The sequence below is a fragment of the Notamacropus eugenii genome, chromosome 3 (genome assembly GCF_028372415.1).
Source record: "Notamacropus eugenii isolate mMacEug1 chromosome 3, mMacEug1.pri_v2, whole genome shotgun sequence".
NCBI lineage: Eukaryota > Metazoa > Chordata > Mammalia > Diprotodontia > Macropodidae > Notamacropus > Notamacropus eugenii.
The window spans coordinates 63,398,748-63,420,427 of NC_092874.1; the positions used below are offsets into that span (position 1 = coordinate 63,398,748).

General features: G+C 38.4%; 1 protein-coding gene across 1 annotated transcript in view; it reads right to left on the reverse strand.

Annotated features, from left to right (window-relative positions):
• PIP4K2A (phosphatidylinositol-5-phosphate 4-kinase type 2 alpha) overlaps positions 1-21,680 on the reverse strand; it is a 205,659-nt gene that overhangs the window by 17,108 nt on the left and 166,871 nt on the right. The window contains exons 5-7 of the mRNA XM_072651701.1: positions 19,484-19,630; positions 15,327-15,365; positions 678-791 (exon numbers count right to left, since the gene is read on the reverse strand). Coding sequence (XP_072507802.1) covers positions 678-791; positions 15,327-15,365; positions 19,484-19,630 — 300 coding nt within the window. The remainder of the gene's footprint in view (positions 1-677; positions 792-15,326; positions 15,366-19,483; positions 19,631-21,680) is intronic.

Genomic DNA, 21,680 nt, shown 5'->3' on the forward strand with positions numbered 1-21,680 from the left:
CACTGGCTTCTGTGAGTAGAGCTAGCCTCATTTATCCTTAATACAGGAATTCATAACCTGGCTTCTGTGAACTTAAATGTTTTTTGCTAACTGTAGTTCAATAAAATTGGTTTCCTTTGTATTTGTTTGCATTTTATTTTGTGTGTTTAAAAACATTATTCCAATAAAGCATCCCTGGGCTTCATCATATTGCCCAAGGAAATCTATGTTACAAAAATGGTTCAGAAACCCTGACATACTAGTTGGCCATCCTCCTAAAATAATAAATAATATACATGCAAAAGAGGGTAGGGAATGTCATCTTGATAAATCTCCTTAACTGAGATAAGGCAATTCATAGGATCTTACTTCCAGATTTCAGAAACCATCTGGTTTAACATTTTCATTTTATAGATAAGGAAACTGAGACCAAAGTAGATGCTACAGTTATGCAGGTTCTAAGTGTCAGAGGGAGGATGTTTTCTTTTAGTTCCTAATTGTTGCTGGTTATCTAATTTCATGAGCACAAAACCAGCAGCGTGTTTCACTTTCCATGAAGCTGCAAAGCATACGCTTCTGGTAAAGGTAAATCATACTATTTAGTCAGGCTTTGTTCCAGAGAGTTAAAAAAGTTCTTGCAGAGTCCAGCAATGTTCCTGCTAATAAAATAAGCCACCTACAAGGCTAATTCCTCTTACCTCCACATCCTTTTTAAGTTTCTCAAGAAACATCTTTTTATTGTTGTCATCGATATATATCTTTTGGCCATCATTGATGAAATCATTGTCCTTTAAAGTTGGAAGTTCTTTGGCCTAAGACAAAGAAGCAAAAATATGGGTCAGGGCCTTTAAAAAAGCAAGTGCATTCTTCCTTGATTAGATTCTACAGAAATATTAAGCTCATCCTCCTGATAGCAGAACACAAAGGTAGCAAAGTGTCTTGGAGACCGCAAGGGGGCACCAGTGAGCTACAAGGACTGGAAGCAGAACCTCTTGGAATGGAGGACAAGCCCCACTATATAATGAGCATCATGAAAATATCCCCTCCTCATTGCTAACTTTTTCACAGAAATGGAGCCGATTGTTGTCCTACGTTCCTTTCCAGTTGCCAGGGTAGCCTTCTAGCTGGAGGAGCGTTGGGACGTCTGGAATCATCACGTTTTCTTATTGGCACCAAAGCAGCGCCCCAGAAATGTTCTATTACCTCACTCCCTCTCGCTGGGTACATCTCACAAACATGTTTCTATGTGCAAGAAATGAGTAACAGCTACAACAAACTCATCCACAGCATTATGCCCGGTGCCAAAAATCAGCTGCCTGGGTCAGAGCCAACATGCACAGTTTGGGATGATTTACACAACTCTTACAGGTCTTGGTAGAACTCACCCAGAAGGCAATTTTAATTCGATTTGGACAGTGTTCGAGAAAACGGCATCTTTTGAAAGATGGAAACATTTCAAGATGGCAAAAGTCCAGACCCACAAATAAATAAAGAATTCAGAATGCAATTCGATTCCACTCAAGCAAACTAATGCATGGCTATGGATGACTGTCATAACCTGCTTGGAAAAGTAAGGCTAATGGCAAGCAGAATAATTAATGATGAGCACGTGCACATGTACGAAAGCATTGTGCAACAGTCCTATCTTTTAAAACACCTGTTTGGAGTATTCCATTTCCCTGAATGTAACCAAGCATTCCAGGGGAGTGAAACAGTAAAAAATAAATAAATAAAAATCTCAAACAACTTAGCTGGCCATCATCTGTTCCCTCTAGTTGGAAGGAATCCAACTCAATACACTGTCTGTGACCTTGGATGGTATTGTTAAGGAACCCTTGAACATTGTTCTTTTTTCAGACACATAAATTGAAGGAAAACAATTGCTCCTGAAAAGATTCCCTTCTCCAAGAAAGCTACATCAAACTAAAAAATAAATTAATAAATACAAGTATTGAAAGTGATAAAAGGAAACTCACTGGATGGATTCACTGAATCATTTCTCTAAATCCTGGGCTGCTAATTAAAAAAAAAATACACTTCTGACTCTTGGTAAACCCTACTAATTGGGTTTAAATTTACTGAGAAGAAAAGTCTGAAATGGTGTTATATTCTTGATTATATTAAAGATCTTGCCAAAATAATTATCCTTGAAAAGCCAGGAACATTCAAAGATGGATAATAGGGAGATTTTGATGAGAAATAAAACAACATAGACCTGCTTCTGAAACACATTTATGAAGTGTCAGAGACGCAGGAAAGAAAGGAGAGAAATGGGGAAATACTAGAGGCACAATGTGAAGGTGGGCCAGGACAACTTAACCTCTAAATTTTGACCATGAATACTTGTAAAACTATGCGGAGAAGATAAACATAATTTAAACAGTCTGAGAATGACTAAGCTCACAGTGGTTAAGAGCCAATTTTACTAGAAAAACATGAGGTTTTTTCGTGTGTGTGTGTGTGTGTGTGTGTGTGTGTGTGTGTGTGTGTGTGTGCGCGCTTTTAAAAGAACTGCAAACAGTGAATGATTCACTTTTGGTATCTCAGTTTTCTCACCCATAAAGTACTTGCACTAGAAGACTGTTAAACTCCTTCCCAAGTCTAAATCAACAATCTTGTGAAGATTTACAATGAATGGAGTACAGTATTTGAAATTTAAGGAAAGCAACCTGAAAGGACCCAAAAGATGACAAACAAAAAAATTAAAAATGAGAATAAACTCATTAGAAAGCCCCAAAGCTATGTTTACAAACACACGAGCACTCAGAAAGAGGAATGAAGTGAGATTGTTCTTAGTCCAGATAATTTAGACCCTTCTATTCAAGTGATTCTTTGTGAAGGGAAGAGGGGGAAAGGGGCAGGTGGGACTTGAATTATTGGGAAAATTGCTGCAATTTTCCCTTTTATGTTGTCTGCATAAGAAAATATGCCATTGAGTAGGGAAAGTGGAAGGAAATGAATCTGGTTTTTGGTCAGCTAAAGAAATCTGGAAATAGGAATTCTGGGAACGAGGGAAGACAGACGGCTAGTTACAAATTGGATCTGTCTTTGCAATACAATTAATTCAAATTCATAAAGATTAAACCAATGCCATTTGGGGCGCTAGACCAGCAGAAGTACTTCATGCAAAAGGGGGAAACAACAAACACACATCAAAGTAGACATAAATTATGTACAAAGTAAATGTAGGGCAAATTCTGGGTTTCCTTAGGTTTCTAAGAGTTGGCAGCTAGGTGAGAAACTCTAGAGACAGGGGAATTGAAATATAATATGCTTATATTTCTCTGGAGAAGACAATACTAGAAGAATTGGTGATCTCATCTGTGAGGGCATACCCTCCAAGCCTTAGTAGTTGATCATCATTAGTTGTTAGAACTGGAAATAAATCTACATGGTCATCACCCTTCTGGTAATGGGCTTCTCCAAGTTGGCTCATCATATGAAAAACAGAGAGAGTCCATGGCCAGGTACGTACTGAAAGCCTTTACAATTTGGTTAGGCCCATCAGACCTTGTGATCAACTGGCATAGCTGTTAATAATCCAAGGGCACCTGCAAGCCATGATAAGGCATTGGTGTAGGACTTTACTGGAAGAGAAAAAAATATATAGGATCTGGAAAATGGGTTGATCTGCTCCTGGGGAGAGACAAGCAAAAAAGGGAAAAGAAAACTTTTCATCCCCTCCTTAGCATGTGTTATTCCAAGGCCACAATGGGAAGAACAATAAGTTCAAGATCAGAAGATCTGGGTTCAAATTTTGGTTCTGCCACATACCACCCACTGGATCCTTTCAATCTTGGGCAAGCTAAACTTTTCTGGGTTTTGGTTTTCTCCCGTTTGGCTCTAAAATCCTATATTCCTCTATAGGAGAATGAAAGAAGCAACTAAGCATAATTCTTAGTGTACTGAATAGATTGAGACTTTGTGCCCCTTGGGATGTGTAGGTTGGTTTAAGCAACATGCTTAGCTGATTCCTTCATCCTTTAGTCCACAGACTGTATGTGCTCTGAAAAGCGAACAGGATATTGATGGACCAAAAAACATAACCATCAATCCCTGGGCCATACTGTCAGCTTATTAACGCACATATTAATATTACATGTGGTGATAAAGTTTCCTTGAATTTAATCACCTGGATTAGATTAAAGTGAATTACTTCAAATTTTGGTCATCCTCCCCAATAAAATGTTTTTTTTTTTTTAAACCAGAATATCCAGAACCCAATTCACCTTTCTAGTTTTTCTTCGTTTTCTGGTTTGACAAACCAATCAACATTCATCACACAAAATTTCTGCTTTATATGTTATCATACTTTGAATACAATTTACTTTACTTATGAGCTAAGGACACATGGCTTTGTTTCTTCGCTCGTAAGATGGGAAAACTGTCTATCCTATCATTTTAGAGGGCAGTTGTGAGAATAAAATGAGCTAATGAGAGTGAAAATGCTTTTAAAAAGTGAAGGTACCAAACAAATGCAAGGTGAAATTGTTACTTTTGTATTACTGCAGTTTTTTATGTTTTATATTACTATCATATTTATCTTTACCTCAACTATCTCCAAGATTGTTGCTGTTGGTCTTTTGTCCTCTAAGAGGTCCAGTGACATCAGGAAAGTGATGCGTTGACTTGCAAGTGAATTGGATTTAAGTGAGGCAGGGCTGTGCAAAGCCACCAACCTCATACTCAGGACAAATTGGGACAGCTGAATGTAGTGGGAGGCCTTGACCTTCTTAAGCTAAGGTCTTTCCCAGGTCTCAGTTTGCCTGAGGCAATGCTCGTGCAGGCCAGGTAAGAAATGAGGCAAAGGATGGAGACACATTTTCAAGTACTAAAGAATGCCACTGTTCATATCACATGGGAAATGGGGAGAAGGGGTTTGTATGATGGAAGAAGTACTAGACTACTAGGTTCAAACCACACCTTCAACACTAACTAGCTATGTGACTGTGACAATCACTACACCTTCTTTAAGCCCTAGTTTCTTTTTCTGTAAATGGTGGCGGTGGCCACAACATCTACACTAACACCTGTAATACTCTTCCCTACACCCTTCCTGCCTACCTCCTTCCCCTCCTGCCATGTCCAGGGGCTGCCAGGACTGAGGAGATATTTATGAAAAGTGTTTTGTAAGCCTGAAAGCACTTTACGTCTTGTCATTATTAAACTGAAACCCACACGAAACTGCTGATCATGGCTTAAGGAGAATCTCAGACACATGTGATGGGGCACAAGTGAATACAGATACAGCTTCCTCAGAAAACTGGATATTGGATTCTAAACAAACTGTCTCAGGGCCTGAAGAAAACTAATGAGGATGATGTAAAGAGAGGTAAAATGTTTCTGGGTACAGTCAGGCACTGGATGATTGCTTCCTTGAACTCAACAGCAGATAGAAATTATATAGAGGACCAGGCTTGGGATAGAACAAGAGACACACACACACACACACACACACACACACACACACACAATCTCTCTCTCTCTCTCTCTCTCTCTCTCTCTCTCTCTCTCTCTCTCCAAAGGAACAGCTGTGAAATTTATTGCTCTCATTTCTGAAATGACCATGCAGCTCTGTGGGCTGAATCAGCAGAGCAGGGCATGTGGAAAGAAGACAGTTGCCAAGCAAAAGTCATGGAATCCACTGAGTGGGCTGTTTCCAGAAGAGACAGGAGAACCCCATAGTCTGTCTATTTGAAAAGCAGTAAGATGAAAGAAAATGTGTGTTAAAAATGTATCCTTCCTTCCTATATTGAGTATACTAATTATCATTGTCATTCCACTGTTGATATGCTCAAAAATAACTACCACTGAAATTATTAGTGGGAAAAAAGGTAACAAATGTGTTTAGTTATAGGAACCAGTTTATTTGAGATTTTAAGAAAATAAAATTTTAAAACTTTAAATTACTATTAATTGGTATGTATTACCTAAGCACCTATTTGCACTGAATTTATGCTGTAGATTTTAAGGTTCAGTTTAGAATAAAGAAAAAGATCAATAACAAATTATAAAAGGATCCAAATTTGGAAAGGCTACTGACTTCTAGATAAGTCCCAAATATTTTAAAATAGCAAAATTCTCAGTATAGAATGAGAATATTCCAATCGTATAAGTGCAAAGCTTTTTATCATTGAAAAGCATCAGAAAATCCAAACATATCAGCACTCTATTAAATCAATAATTGACTTAATTTTTAATTTTCACTACTTTAATATGCTGAAAAATGCTAAAGGACTAGCAGGGGAAAAAATCAGTTTGAAAAATGTATAAGGATGTGTTTGTGACATGCACATAACCCTAGAATGCAAAGCCTAGTTGGGCAGCAGTTGGGAAGGGAATCTTAAATGGAAAATGAGCCTCGTTCTTGTCACACTCAAGTGTTTAATGCAAACAAGATTTTGCCACCAGAAGGTTTCAATGCAAAGGATAATAGATAACACTATGCATTGTGATTAAAAGACTCAGATTTCAGAAAGAACTGAATTTTTGTACCATGTGTTCACTTGGCAAGCCATTTCTGAAAAGTCTCATTGTAAGCCACGATGTCAAAGATCACTGGTTAGTGTCCCTTTTGATGGGCTGTTACTGTGACAGATCAAGCTGCATGCACAACATATAAAATATGTGCTAATTATTGTCTGATGTTAGGTATGGCCCATGTTCCTGATCTAAGTGTTTTCCCAAGCTCACTCAAATGAAAATAAACTTATAAAAGAGGATAAATCAAATGTGAAATTGGAATGCAGCCATTCAGAGGGCTTGCCAAGAGTCTTTATAAAAATCAGAATCTGCTGCACTTAAAAATATAATGTGGAATTATTCACATAATGAAGCACATTTAGGTAACTTATCCTGGACCTGGTACAAAGGGGATCTGATCATGCACATGGGGTCATTGGAAGGCAATATGGATTGCTGAAGGTTTACAATAAATGAGCTCTGTTGCTCCAAAAAAAAAAAAAAATCCCAGTCACAAGTCTAGTCCAGAAAGTAGGAAATCGGCAAAGCGGAAGTTCATACTGAAGCACTAGGGATAACAGGTGTTTCCCCAAAGAAAACGCTCATGACACCCTCCTTTCACAATAGAAGCAAAGCATGCCTGAACAGGCGAAATGATGACTTGGGCAACAGTCTGACAGTTCATTAATTCATCCTGATTTCCACAGAAGAATAACTGTATGCCCTTTGTTGACTTGCATCAAGGATCCAGAGTCTGTTAATTCAGGTCTTTCCTAAGTCTCTTCAAAGAAGAGACTGCAGAAATAAAGTAAACCCCCTCCTAAACGTGGCTCCAACATTAAGAAGCACAAAACAGCTGATGGTTTCCTATAATTTTACAACTTGTTACAGTTACATCTGGTGGAACTCTACGTAAGCTCCTTATCATTCCTAATGAATGTAACAATGAGAGGCAGTATGGCATGGTAGATCGAATGCTAGGTTTGGAGTCCAGCAGAGTTGGGTTTGAATCCTGCTTCAAACACTTGGAGCTTGGGTGAGTTGCTTCACTTACCTCAATAAGAAAAATGGGGACAATAATAACAATTAATGGGGCTATTGCTGAGATAATGTACATAAAGTACTCTGCAAAACTTAAAGCACTACAGAAACGCCAATGACGGTGATTAGCACATTAATAATTAACAGCATTCCATCCCAACACTGTTAGGATTTTAAGATGACTGTCTTAACATTCTAAGAGCTGACTTCATTAGGGCTCCTTGGACAAGCTTTTCTTGGGACAAGTTGAGCTGTAACTAAAACAAGCAAAATAGGTTTCTTGTTATCATTTCTGAAGATTTCTTGTTATATTTGTGCACAGAAAGAAAACCTAGGCAACACCACGCCTGATAACTATGGAAGTCTGCTTCTGTTGCTGCCTTATGGATCATGGGTTAATCCTAAATTTGTGAAGGAGAAGAAAAAGAGACAACAATGGTCTATAAGGGCTTAGCCAACATTTCTAAAAATAATTTTGGTCCTTGGTACCCTGTACTCCTCGATAACTTTTCTATCCTTGCTACTGCTGGAAGAAGTCTGTGAAAGGGGTCAGGTTTTAAACAGCGCACGCACACACACCCACACCCACACCCACACCAGTGCCTGTGGCAAGTGGCAATTTCACTGTACTGGATGCCACTGTCAAATGTTGGATACAGCCTGGGGTAGTCCATATGAATCAGCCTGACCAGCTCCCTGGACGGGTATGATTGGGTAGCAAATTAAGTACCAATCTATCAACCAATCAACATTTGTTAAATGTCTATGATGTGATAAGCAGTATGTAAAGTAGGCCCAGCTTTAATCCAACCAGTCTGAGAGGACACACTTCTATATTATTAACTTGATTTCTTTTAGGGACAATAAGGAGGAATTAGAAAACAGATTTATCAGGTTTAGTTATTATGAGCTGTAAAGTCATCAAGTGTAGGATACTTCTAGTTGTGTAAGTTCTTAATGACAACCGTTTTCCAGTTTAGCAATGGGACCCCACAACGATGCTGGCTGGTTTGATGAATGCTGTTTAGATGTGGTACCATCTGAACACAAAGCTAGGAGATACATCCAACATTCTTTACACTTCGCTCCTCATTCTGGCCCTCTGTGTTACGTAAATAAACATTCTGGAAGCCAGTCTTGAAAATATGAAAATGGAAGACCAGAGTGTTTCTTCTCACCTTCTGATAATTTCTTTGTGTCTACATAGTAAGCATTCAGTAAATGCTTGTGGATTGATTAATTATATGTCAACTCTCCTTTGTCAATGAAGTTCATCATGGACTAGAGTGTTGATAAAGGGCCTCTCCACTCCTTACCATTCCACCTCCCCCCTCCAATTAATAGCAGCCTTCCAGGAATTGCCCTTTGAAAATATGAACTGAATTTTAACAGTCTTGAGCTCCTGACAAGTATTACTAGTATTTGTCTCCAACTTAGTGACAGCAAGACAGACGGGGTGGTTCATGATTCTTACAAAATTTAAACTCCTTGAGGGTAGGGACTTTTCCCATTATTTTTGCCTTCATATCGTCTCTCCCTCACACGGTGTCTCGTTCATAACAGAAGCTTAACTAATCTTTGGGGAATGAATGACTGGGTTAGGCAGGGAATTCTGGGAAGGGTTTCTGAGAACTCTGAGCAAGTAGCAAGATAGATGCTTTTATTGACCAGCTGGCAAGAAGTTCTATCTTTGCAGGAATGTAATGTCAGAGAATGAGGAGGAAAAAAAAGGTTTAGGTTGGATTTAGGACTATGAAACTTGACAGTTTCCCTTTAACTAATCATCTACTGACAGGGAAATGTGAAATGCTTTTTAACTGATAGAGAAAAAAAGATCCCAAGGATCCACTGCTGTGCTATTGTGCCCTGGAGACTGCTATCCTTGTTACCTTGGCTTCAGTGGCACTCCAAAGAATCAGATAAAGGTAGTAATTAATTATAATTTGTTACAATTTAAGGAGCACAAAAGAAATGCTGAAAACTGGTTTAGGAAAGTGTTGTTAGCTGTAATGCTATTAGCCACTAATTCTCCTGTAACCTTCAGACAGTAATAGGTAAAGTGTCAGAGACTGTGACAGTCCTTTAATCGCTGGCACAATTTACAATGCATAAGAATCGACGAGGCATTTTTTAAACCTATTCGTAAAGTGTCAACAATGATTATTGCTGATATATGCCAATTTCAGGGCAGCTGGTTTCTTTCAAATGGGTTCTAGGTGGTTGGTTATCCGTTCAAAAGAACTTTCTTAATGTGACCCTAGGGTTTTATTATGGCTTTTATTTTACCTAATAAAATCGGATATTATTTTGAGAAAAGCCACAGTAGAGGGTGAAGAGAAAGCTTGTTTGTCTAAAGCCCTGAGAACATGGCTTTTTTTTTTTTTTAAAGCGGCAGGTCAAATCTCCTAGAAATCAAGTGAGTCCAGTTATGTTTTCTTTTTTACTTGCCTGGCTCCCCTGCTGAGCTGCTAGCTGGCTGGCAGCACGCTAAGACTGTCATTTGTAAAAAGAAGTCCGCTCAGCTATAATTACTAATTTGATGTCACATTGGAATGGCAGCACAACTGTGAAAAGATCGACCACCGGGGAGCAACGCATTTCCCTGTCTCATTTAGAGGGGGCTGAACTGCTGGAGCCATGAATGGAAGATGCCCTTCCATTAAAAAGAAAAGAATTAAAAAGAATAAAACAAGTCAAAGCAGCTGTCAGAATTTGACAACTGTTAAAAAAAAATACCCTACACTTGCTTTTAAAAAAAATTTTAATACAAGACATCTGTACATGCAAGTTCTGATACTTGTTGCCATGAAAGTGATCCCTGCATTGTTGAAATATCACTTCTTCATTTTCATCAGCTTCCCTTTTATTATTATGCTAATGCAAATCACACTAATGACGTGTCAAGTGGAAATGGCTGGGATGGGGCTTGTCTGCACCAGTATCACCAAATATTTGAGATGACAGTTTCAGAACTTGTCATCAACAAGTTAAAAGTACTGGGTCATGAAACAGTTGTAATGATTGGAAAGAAATGAGAACCAAGGAGAATTCCAAGGACTAATTAAGTCACTGCCACGGAGGCTTGCCATGAAAAATTCATGACAATAAATTCGGTAGAGTATACAGTGGGACAGTAATTAAAACGGAGTCTGATTTTCTTGAGTAGAGTTTTATTGTGTTTGCAAGCAGCCCCAAAGCAAAAACGGAAAAGATGATTCAGACAAACAAATCCCACTCATTGGACATTTTGGTGAGTTTTCTATCTTATTTATGGGGACAGAGAACATGATGATGCTTTAGGGGTGAAGAATATTGACCAGGAGCGAAGAACAGAATGCCAGTATTTCATTAATCTTTGTGTCTCCCTAACCATAACACTGAACATAAAGTAGGTGCTTCATAAATGCACTTGAATGAATAACTGCTAGATGAACCTGAAAATTAGCATGGAAAGTAAAAGACATCAATAGTTTTCAAAAGTAATTTAAAACATAAAGGCTCATATTTTCTCAATATCACTGTTAATCATTTAGTATCAAGAATGGTTCAGCTGCTGCTTTTAAGTATTTTGGTTGTACTTGCATTATCAAAGAAATGTTTATATTTCAAGAATGCAAGTGACTATATCATTAAAATAATATGGCTTTATTACCAAAGCACACATTGCTCTATCTTATCAAATTCCGTTAATAAAAAAGGAAAAAAGTTCTATACTTGTGATCTTCAAAACATTTATCCTCTGCTTTCCAAATTTAGAATTTTTGCATGTACAAAGTAACATCCATATTAATGTGTGGATAAAAAATTTTCAATTAGAAAAAAATCAATAAATCAGCTATTTTCCCTACATAATACCAAAATGCTGGTTAACTATTAAAAACCATATGAAATTTAAAGATATTTTTCTAAAACAAGTTTGAATTGATTAACCTTCTTTCCCTGGGTGTTTTTCCTTTCCTTTTTTGGGGGGGGGGGGGGGGGTCATTGTTCTCACTAAGCCAGTGACATTTCTGGCACAAAACATTTTTCATTTATTTTCAAATTTGTAATGTTTACAGCTTTTTGATAAACCATTTCACTATTTTGACTACTTTAAAAAAGTTTTTTCAGTGTATTTTCCATTATCTGCAACTAAATCTTAAAAAGAAAAAACCAAATTAAAGTAAGGTTTCAGCCCTATCATTACTAACTTTGTAATTCTGGACATATCACTTAACCTCTCTCAGCTTCAGTTTCCTAGTATCTGCCTCATGGACTTCTTGGGAGGATCAAATGAGTTCATTTATGCAAATTGCTTTTGAAACCTTTAAACTGCTATATCAATGCTACTATTACTACTGCTGCTGTTGCTTCTACTACCTACTGCTATTATTATATGCTACATGTGTGAAGCTGGGCATTTAATTGCTACCTGCCTCAGTTTCCCCATGTGTAAAATAGGTATAATAGCACCTAAATGAGACTATTTGGAAAGCACTTGGCAAATCTGAAAATGATAAATCATGTAATCTTTATTGACATGTTCAATATTGTAATAAACGTATTTTCAATAATGTAAGTATGGCCCAAACATTCAAAAACAATAGTTTTTTTACACTGGACAAAATACTATTGAAACTTTTGGACCTCCGTTTCTTCATCTGTAAAAAAGGAGCTTATCTGTTTAAAACAAAACACACACACACACATACACACATAAAAATTAGCAGATGGTTTCTGAGGTTCTCTAAGATTAAGATTTCATTCAAAGAACTGTCAGTGTCAGGCAGGTTCCAGGTACAATATTAGAGGCTGTGGGAGACACAAAGTGAACAGAATACACCTGGTACTGCTCTCACGGAGACTACAGAGTAGTCAGGGAGATAAGACATGTACACAAATAGCCATCACAAAAGAGTTTAATAATAAATTACATGGAGAGGTTAATTTAGAGAGATAGATTAGTTATGTAATGAAAATAGCCAAAGAAGGATGTCTTAGCCTAGCTGTCCTCATTTAGAGCATGCAAAATTTCTAGCAGAGTTGGCTGCAAAGTGAACTGTTATGGAACTCCATAAAATCGGACATGTTCTCTTAAGAGGATGCCAGAATGTCTGGTAAGGAGGGTACTACAATGGAGGCTAGTCCTAGGATATCCTGGCATATACATGTAGTTCAATTCAGATCACACTGGAACAGAAGGCTATAAAGAGACTTTGGTTCTTGGCTGACTAAAGATGGAGTCCCAGCCCCAAAAAGCATAACTCCCATCAGCCATTCTCCTTTTGGGTGAGCCTTAGGAGAGGATGGTCAGACTAGGAATCTCCCTTCAGTTCTTGGAAGAACACTGAGAAACAGCAGTCCAGCATCAGAGGTCCTAGAGGGAAGGTTTTGATGCTTTCTAAGCCAGAGAAGGACAGAAGGATAATCTCAAGACTACGTATCTTCTGACATCTGTACTCTGAAATCTTAATGCCTGCTGCCAGGTCAGTGGTGGTGATCTCAAAACCTAAAAGGCAGTCCTTTTGATAAATTTAGCCACCATAAAACAGAGGCACCAAGATGGTGGAATTGGAGCTAATTCCTAAAAGTCTGGGATTTTTCTTGGGAAAATCTTAGAAATTATCCTTTACTCTCTATGGAGACAAGAAATCTTTTCCCCCAGTGACTTTATGCACTAATGCATGAATTCTACAGATTCAGAACTTTTAAAAGTTTACAATAATAAATAGTACAAGGAAGAGAGCTGTAGTCTTCATAATTTCACATGTGAATGGTGCTACTTCTGAACACCTGCTGGATTTGTATTGTGGATCAGCTCTGTGATTTTATTGACAAAGAAAATTCCCGGACCTCTGCTCTGTAATTTTTAGTATTAAGCAGGGGAAGTTAAGTGACTTGCCAGGGGTCACATAACAAGTAGAGGCAAGATTTGAGCCCTACTACTTAACTCTAAGGCTAGTTTTCTAATCACACTACTCAATGTTCCACCTGTTCCCCTCTCCCACTCACAGCACACATATAGCATTAGGACTTATAAAACCTCCTGACCTACAAAGTGGTAATTGTATCTTTGAACATTCTGCTTTAGATGAAAATTTTAAATATGCTAAAAGGCAAATGCTTGCTCCTTTTTCTCCTCTACTACTTCATGTTATTCATTAGGTTTTAACTTTCATATTAATTATCAAGTTAACTTTCTTTCCCCAGCATCTGCTTCCTCTTCCAAAACAATGGAGCACCACTCCCCGTAGTTTGAGAGACCATTTCTCTGTTAATAGAACCTAAGAAATCAAAACGAATGGGTGAGAGACACGTGATGGCAGTTCCAGCTGTGGTCTTGAGGGACTTGATAAATTGTACAAAAAGAGGGGAAATGATGCAGACAATCAGGTATCACAATGGACCCAATTCTTCTTAGGGAGCTGCCAGTCAGGTTATTTTGTCAGAAGGTTGAAAAGTGTTGGTGGATCTTAACTGTCCGGGCAGTTCCTCCCGGGAGCAGGTAAAACCCCCTCCCACCCCCCAATCTGGATATATTATGGATTTAAAATCAAAATCTTGAGTCAGGAGGGGACTGTAATCAGCATTTGTTCAGAGGAGTATGGGAGCCTGTGGTCAATCAAATTTGTCTCTCTTGGGCACATCAGGGCTGTCAATATGATTTACGCAGGAATATTCAAGGGCAAAGACAGAGTGGCAAAGGCACTCACTGAAACACAATACCAAAGAGGGACCCCTACTGGAAAGTCACAGGAATGCTGAACTTAGACTCTAAGATCATGGATGACTGACATTCATCAAAGCGAATTTATTAAAGAAAACACGACTTTATGCCTAGCATTTGTATGAAGTACTGAAAAGATGGTGCTGCAACATAACCCAAAATGAAAATGGTAGAAGGCAATTAAGTGGTTCAGTGAAGAGTCAGGAAAACCCATTCAAATCCATCCTCAGACACTTACTAGCTATATGACCTTGACTAAGTCACCTAATCTCATTTGTAAAATAGGGATAATAACAGCACCCACCTTCTAGGGATAGTGTAAGGATAAAATGAGATAATAATTGTAAAGCTCTTAGTACAGGGCCTAACACAGGTATTATTAGGTTACCTAATAGCAAATGCTCTGGCAAAAACCAAAAAAAAGATGACTGCATCCATCCAATTTTTTAAACAAACAAAAAGGCATTTATTTTGATTTTACAGGAGAGAAAAATGAAACCCAGAGAGAAGGAGTTTGCCTGAGGTCACATTGCTAGATAACAGAGGTGTTAAGACTGGACTTCTGGGCATCTGAGTCTTCATCTAATGGTCGCTCCATCATATTCTACTGGGTTGTGACTTCCATGAGGTTTCCGAATCTAGTGAGGAGGGACTATGCTTTCATCAGCACCTTGCATGTTGAATATGAAGTCCTACTTTTCCAGTACCGTAAAGTTAATACCAATTTTATTACTCAGTAATGCAGTGATATAATGGGATACCAGCACAGTTCCACAATATGGTTTTCAGTACTGACAGCTGAAGGGGAAGAAGAAAAAGTCTGATGATGGAAGAGAAAGAGAAGAAAGAAGAGACAGGGAGAGAAAGAAAAAAGAAAAAGGAAGGAAGGAAGGAAAGAGGAAGAAGGGAAAGAGGAAGAGAGGCAAAGAAGAAAAGAAGGAAAGTAGGGAGGAAAGAGATAAAGAGAAAGAGGAAGGAAGAGAAAGAACGGGAAAAGGGGAAGGAAAAAAGAGAGAGAAAGGGCAAAGGCTAAGGGAATTGAAGGAAACTGGCCAGTGACTATAATGAACAACTTCATCCAATTTCAGACACACTACCAGGTAGGAACGGGAAGAAAAAAACTATAACATTACTGTACCTTTTCTTTGTCACTAGCTTCTCTAGCCACAGTAGACCCCTGAAAAAGAAAGATTATATGAAAATACGTACAATGGGAAACGATGTCCACATTTTAAAACAGGGTTAATATTCCCTGACATCATTATGGTAGAAGAAAAATTTTTCCATGGGCCAAGCAAGGCACAAAGGAAATCTAGAGGGAAATCTCGGTGTGGGTGAGGCACGAAATGACCTCACCCACCTCTGAGAACTGAAACGGGATGAAAGACAGTTCGCTGGCCAGTTGAAAGGGCCTGGTCCATACTAACTCTTCTCTGACCTCACTTCTGACCTTGAGCCAGAGGAAAACCTGAGCTGATGTGCAAGCATTTTCTAATTCCTGCTGGCTCTTCTTCTCATGTCTTGGACATCTGTTCAGTGGGTGCGGTGGAGAGAAGAATGGATTGGGAATTGGGAGACTTGATTTTAAGTCTCCAATATGTCACTGTCTCTGTGGACTTGAATCAATCACTGAATTCTCTAAGGACCCCGGATGCCATGTGTCAGAGGCCCACAAATTCAGAAGGGATATCAGAGGCCCTTTCCTTCAAACCGTTCATTCTGCAGGTGAGGAAATTGTGGCAGTTAAGTGACTTGCTCCAGGTTACAGAGATAGTAACATCAGAGGACTCCAGAGACAGTGCTGTCTGGTCTACCTTATATAAAATGCACCAGGCACAGCAGGTGGGTTCTGAGGGATTCTGAATTACTGCTTGAATACTCTGCCATGAGGGGCATCTGGGTGGCACCATAGTGCACAGAACACTGGACCTGCAGTCAGGAAGACTCATCCTCGAGAGTTCAAATCTGGCCTCAGACACTTATCACCTGTGTGACCTTGGGTAAGTCACTTCACCCTGTTTGCCTCAGTTTCTTTATCTGTAAAGTAGCTGGAGAACACAATGGCAAAATACTCTACTATTCCCCCCAAATGGGGTCACAGAGAGTTGGATACGACTGCAAAACAACAATACTCTGTCATGAAGCTTTCCCCTAGAATTCCAAGCCTCATATATGGACCAATTTTCAGAAAGGCCTGGCATTCGTGGTCATCCACTCACATCTACCACCAACCTCCCTTACTTGGGCTTATCCCTTATCTTCCTCTGATCTTTCTTTCTTTTCAGGTCAGTCAAAAGCACCTGCTAGTTTTTCTTCCTTGTCTCTGATAAAAGTAGCTCAGCCCCTCATTTATTTTTACTGCAATTGGCATTGACTGTGCTTTTGTTTCTAAGCAGCTCTATGGAGCTGGAGAAAACTAGTGCATGCTCAGAAGACACTTCCCTCACTCCCAATAGCTGTCGTTTCTTTCAAAGGGACTACTGGGCCATGAAAAGGAAAGGATGCAGCTAGGACGAGTTTGGACCACCAGGCTATTTCCTGATAAGAAAAGGCTGGGCTTGAGATTATCTAGGAAGACTGGAGGAAACAATCTCAAAACCTGATAGAGAAAAGGCAGCTAAGGACAGCAGTGGATAGATTGCTGGACCTGGAGACAGGAAAACTTGAGTTTAAATCTTTTCCTCATCTGTAGAATGGGGGTAATAATACACCCATCTTCCAGGGTGGCTGTGAGAATCAAGTGAAACTACATAGGTAAAGTGCTTTGTAAACCTTAATGCCCTACGGAAATGCTAATTACGGTGATGTCATTTCACTTGCTAAATATCCCTGGACAGCTAGAAGATATCCACTATATTGGGGAAAAGAGTTGATTTCTTACCTTTCTCTTAATTCTAAACTTGTGGCCATGGAAAACTTCATTATTGTTCAAGAAGTTTTGTTTTCAATATGGGAGATAACAAAGTAGGGTTCCAGTTTGGGCCTCTTTTGTTTTTAACGTGACCTGTGATTTCCATGAAGATCAGCGCTCACACCACATTTTGTAGAGAAGCAAATTAAAAACTCATTCTTCCACTGGAAACTGCCTGGAGCATTAATAAGCTGCAATAACTTGTCAAGTGACACACAGCTTGTTTATTTCAGACAGGACTTAGACTCAGTTTTTCCTGACTATGGGAGCCATCTCTCTCTCCACTAACCCACGATGATTTTTCAGATTAATTTAAATGGTCACATAAATACCAGCTACCATTTAAACAGTTGAGCCCACCTGACAAGAAAGGAGTAAAGTGTTTTGTGTTCTGTTTCAGATAAGGAAGCCCATCATAACTCACATAAGAGTAGACTGAAGCCATGTGACTATGAAGCTCTTAACTATGAACTCTCTAGCCCAGTGATTCTTAGCTTCCTGAGACCACTAGTCATCTGAAAGAACCATGAAATGGTCCAAGGGTCTGATGTTTATGCAGGGAAGAAGAGGGAGGAGAGAGGGGAAATATAAAGAATGCCTGGCAGCAAATGCAACTACTACAATATCAGGCTGCCTTTCCACACACAGCCAAAAATCCAGATGCCATGGTGGAGCACTTCTTTTCCCTTTAGAGATTTCTACATATGACATGAATGTCTCCTTTTACACTCTAATTTCCAACAATTAATATTTCTAAGCCGAACATTTTTAATGGGTGCTTTTAACAGCTGAACAAAGATGATAATATTAGGCACAGGGGAAAATGTTTTATTACACTCTATATCCCAAGCTATCTAACCAAATGTTTTTGGTTAGATATACCCAGCTTTTGATTCTCACTGAAACCTTATTTCCAAGAAACTGTAAATCATGTGCTTGGAAAACAACTCTGCCAAGTTTTAACGAATATACAATGAAAAATGATGAAAGGAAACAAGTAAAATTAAAGGTTTTCATCATATGTCTGGATCATGAAAATGGCAGAAGCTGGGGGAACTCTATTCCATTTAAGAAAACTTGGCCAGACTTAAATATTCCCTATATAAATAATACAGCTATTCTACCTATTAAAAAGTGATACTGGAACTGGGAATTTTAAATCTTTCTTAAAAAATCTATATATATAGCAAGAAGCCAGTAAAAATGGACACTAGCTTTCCATTGGTTGATGTTGTTCAGCTGGATTTCACTCTTCATGATCCTACATTTGGGGTTTTCTTGGCAAAGATACTGAAACGGTTTACCATTTCCTTCTCCAGCTCATTTTACAGATGAGGAAACTGAGGGAAACAGGGTTAAGTGATTTGCCCAGAGTCGCACAGCTAGTAAGTATCTAAAAGAAACATTTGAACTCAGGAAGATGAGTCTTCCTGACTCCATGCCTTGTATTCTATCCACTGTGCCACCTGGCTTTCCATGGTACCTTCTAAAAGACTAAGAATTAAGCCCCTATTTCCTGCCATCCTCTAACCTTAATGAAATGTTCATTTTTAAAAAAAATTTAGATGTGGTTTCATTTCTCTCCATTAGCATTTACTCTAATTTAGCAAGCATCTTTTTTCCCCATCCACGCAGCTAGGTGTTCTAGCAGACAGATAGACTGCTGGGCCTGGAGGTAACAAAATGTGAATTCAAATCCAGTGGTAGAAACTTAATAGTTGTGTGGTCCGTGGTAAGTCATTTAACATTTATCTGCCTCAGTTTCTTCAACTGTAAAATGAGGATAATAATAGCACCTGCCTCCTCAGATTGTTGGATCAAATGAGATAATATCTGTAAAGTGCTCAGTACAGTGACGCTTAATAAATGCTGCCTTCCCTTTCCAATCAATACTGCCCTTTGCTCATACGTGAATAACTTGTAGAAATGTTTTTAGGTAGAGCCCACAAAGATTAGTTATTCTAGTTTTTGTTCTGCATTTGGAAGGACTCCTCTGTCTCCAACCTAAACATTGGATAATAGCTTCACTCTGACATTAGCTCCAAATTATCCTGCATATATTTTGTTTGTACATGGTTGTTTGAATGTTTCCTTTTCTTTATATCACCTAATACTGAGCACAGTGCTTTGACAGAACAGGTGTTTAATAAATGTTTGCTGACTTACTATTGATTTTGACAATCTGGACTGAGGAACATGAGATGAGGTGATGAAGAATATAATCCTTTTGAGGACAAGAGCAAAAACTGGTCTTGTTTTTGCATCCCCAGAGATTGGCACCGTGACTTATACATGTATCTAATACATACATGCAAGTGTCTAATAAATGTTAAATTGAATAGCAGTGAATGATGACTACCTTTGAATCATAAGATGGTTCTCACCTTTAAATCATATTTCCTATAAACAGATAAGCGGTGGCTGAACACATTTCTTGTAACGATCACGTATATTTCCACTCCATCAACATTAAGCCGGTACATGCCCAAAAACTGAGGAAGGAGGGTAACCCCATGGCATTCCACAATGTACTGTGTTGGAGAAAAAGAAGAGAGAGTGGAGAGAAATTATTCAAGCAGCAGACAGTCATGAAGATCAAAGGTTCAACACCTTTCATCTGATGTGTGTATACAGAAAAAGCTTTTTTACAGAATATAGAGATATTTAGGTTACTGAAAACCAGGTCTAGGTTAAATTTGTGAAATACACAACAAGCACATAATAAGTGACACTTCTTTTCACCCACACAGAGAAGTTTTATCTTAGTGGAAAATGTCCAAATTGCTTTGTAGAGTTACAAATCTTGTACAGAAGACAAGGTAACTACCCAAACACATAAATGATCATGTCTTCCTCATAATTCTTTTAAAGTAATTCCCTTTTACTTGCTGTCTCCATGTGCCAACTCTAAACTAGATATTAACTTTAACCATGCCACTAAAAACTGAGCTAAGAGGCTTTCAGTGATACCTAGTTCAATAACTAAAGTAGGTGAAAATGAAGGTCACTGTGGAAAGAGTCTATAACTTGACACTAAGAAGACTCACTTGTGGTTCTACCTTCTGAGCTTGGTCAAACTGGGAAAGGTAGCTAACTCTTAGAAATACTATTAAAAATAGAAAGAAATACTATTGATATACGCTGGTTCTAGATGGTAAAAAGCCAAAGACAGAATTTCTTTGAGGTAGAGGATAGAATCAGTTCCTTTTCTACCATTTCTTCTTTCTTCTCAACCTAAATCAAAGCAGGAGAACGGAATCTCCAGCCTTTTATTTCATTTCATCCAGTCCTTAGAACAAATATCAAGAGATGATTCAAATTATGCAAACAGTTGCCCCTCCCCAACCCCAATAACTAAAATTTTTTTATTGACAAAATCCTAAAAGACCCTAAGACAGAGATACTACCCTATGAAATTGGATCTTTTCTGCTGCAAAGTGAACTGCTACATTCCCTGGAATAGAGACATTGGTTGTTTTGGGGGTTTTTACCTCAACTGAAAATGAGGAAAAGACTTCAAGAATAAAGCTGCTTTAAATTTTATGAACAGCAAATGCTGTCAGTGTTTAGCCACTTAAGAAATCTTTAGTCTTTATTCCTCTTTTCCGCTCTCCACCCATCCCCTAAAATAGAATGACTTTGATCTCTCTCACCCTCTTAGATCTTTAGCAAACACTGAAGCTCTGTCTCTGTTTATCCCTTAAGTGGCCATAATACAGGACTGAATTTTTAACAAATTTGTAATTTATTGAAACTTTTCTTAAAACCCTACTCTGATGCCTCACTGTATTGTGAAATGAACCTTGCATTCCTGAAGGATATGTCAAGCTCTGGTAGATCCTACCATGTGATAAAGGTTTTGAGCAGGATTCTGGCAACAGACCATACAGAATCTGTCATCCAAGGATCAGCTCAGCAAGTTCAGAGAGACATCACCAGAAAGTTGGTTACAAAGTGATGTATTTTTTAGGTCATAAGAACTCACAAGGTTCCTCAACTAAGCATGGATGATTTGAGTCTGTGTGGGCATAGGAAGTAATGAAATGAAAAAAAATATATCCTTGAGATAGTAAAGCAAGAAGCATTTATTGAACAATCTAATTTATAAATTTATAAAGCAGGCAAGTAGGACATTTTCTCTCAAAAGAAAAAGGCAAATTAAATTGAATTTTGTTTGATGTGGGCTTTATTTTTTTTTCTATTAGCAGAGTCTCTCTCTTGGGAAAAAAAAAGTTTCTCATCTACCCACTAAAGATATAAAGAATGCATTGGCCATAGATATGTGTAGGAACCCATTAAAGTAATAACAATTGCAGGCTCTCCTCTCACACACACAAAACTCTTAAAACTGCAAATGTTAGAGTTAACCATCTCATGTTTGAACAAAACGTCGAATTTCTAGTTGGGCAGCTCCAATCAGTGTTTCCTAAACAATGCGTTATTCATGTTAGAACCAAACTCCCTGACACTACAGAAAGATTCTTTTTACTGAATTCCATTTTTTAAGCACATTCTGTACAACATCCCACAGAATGGACATTCAATGAAAATTAGTTATGGATGATGACAATGGAGAAAACC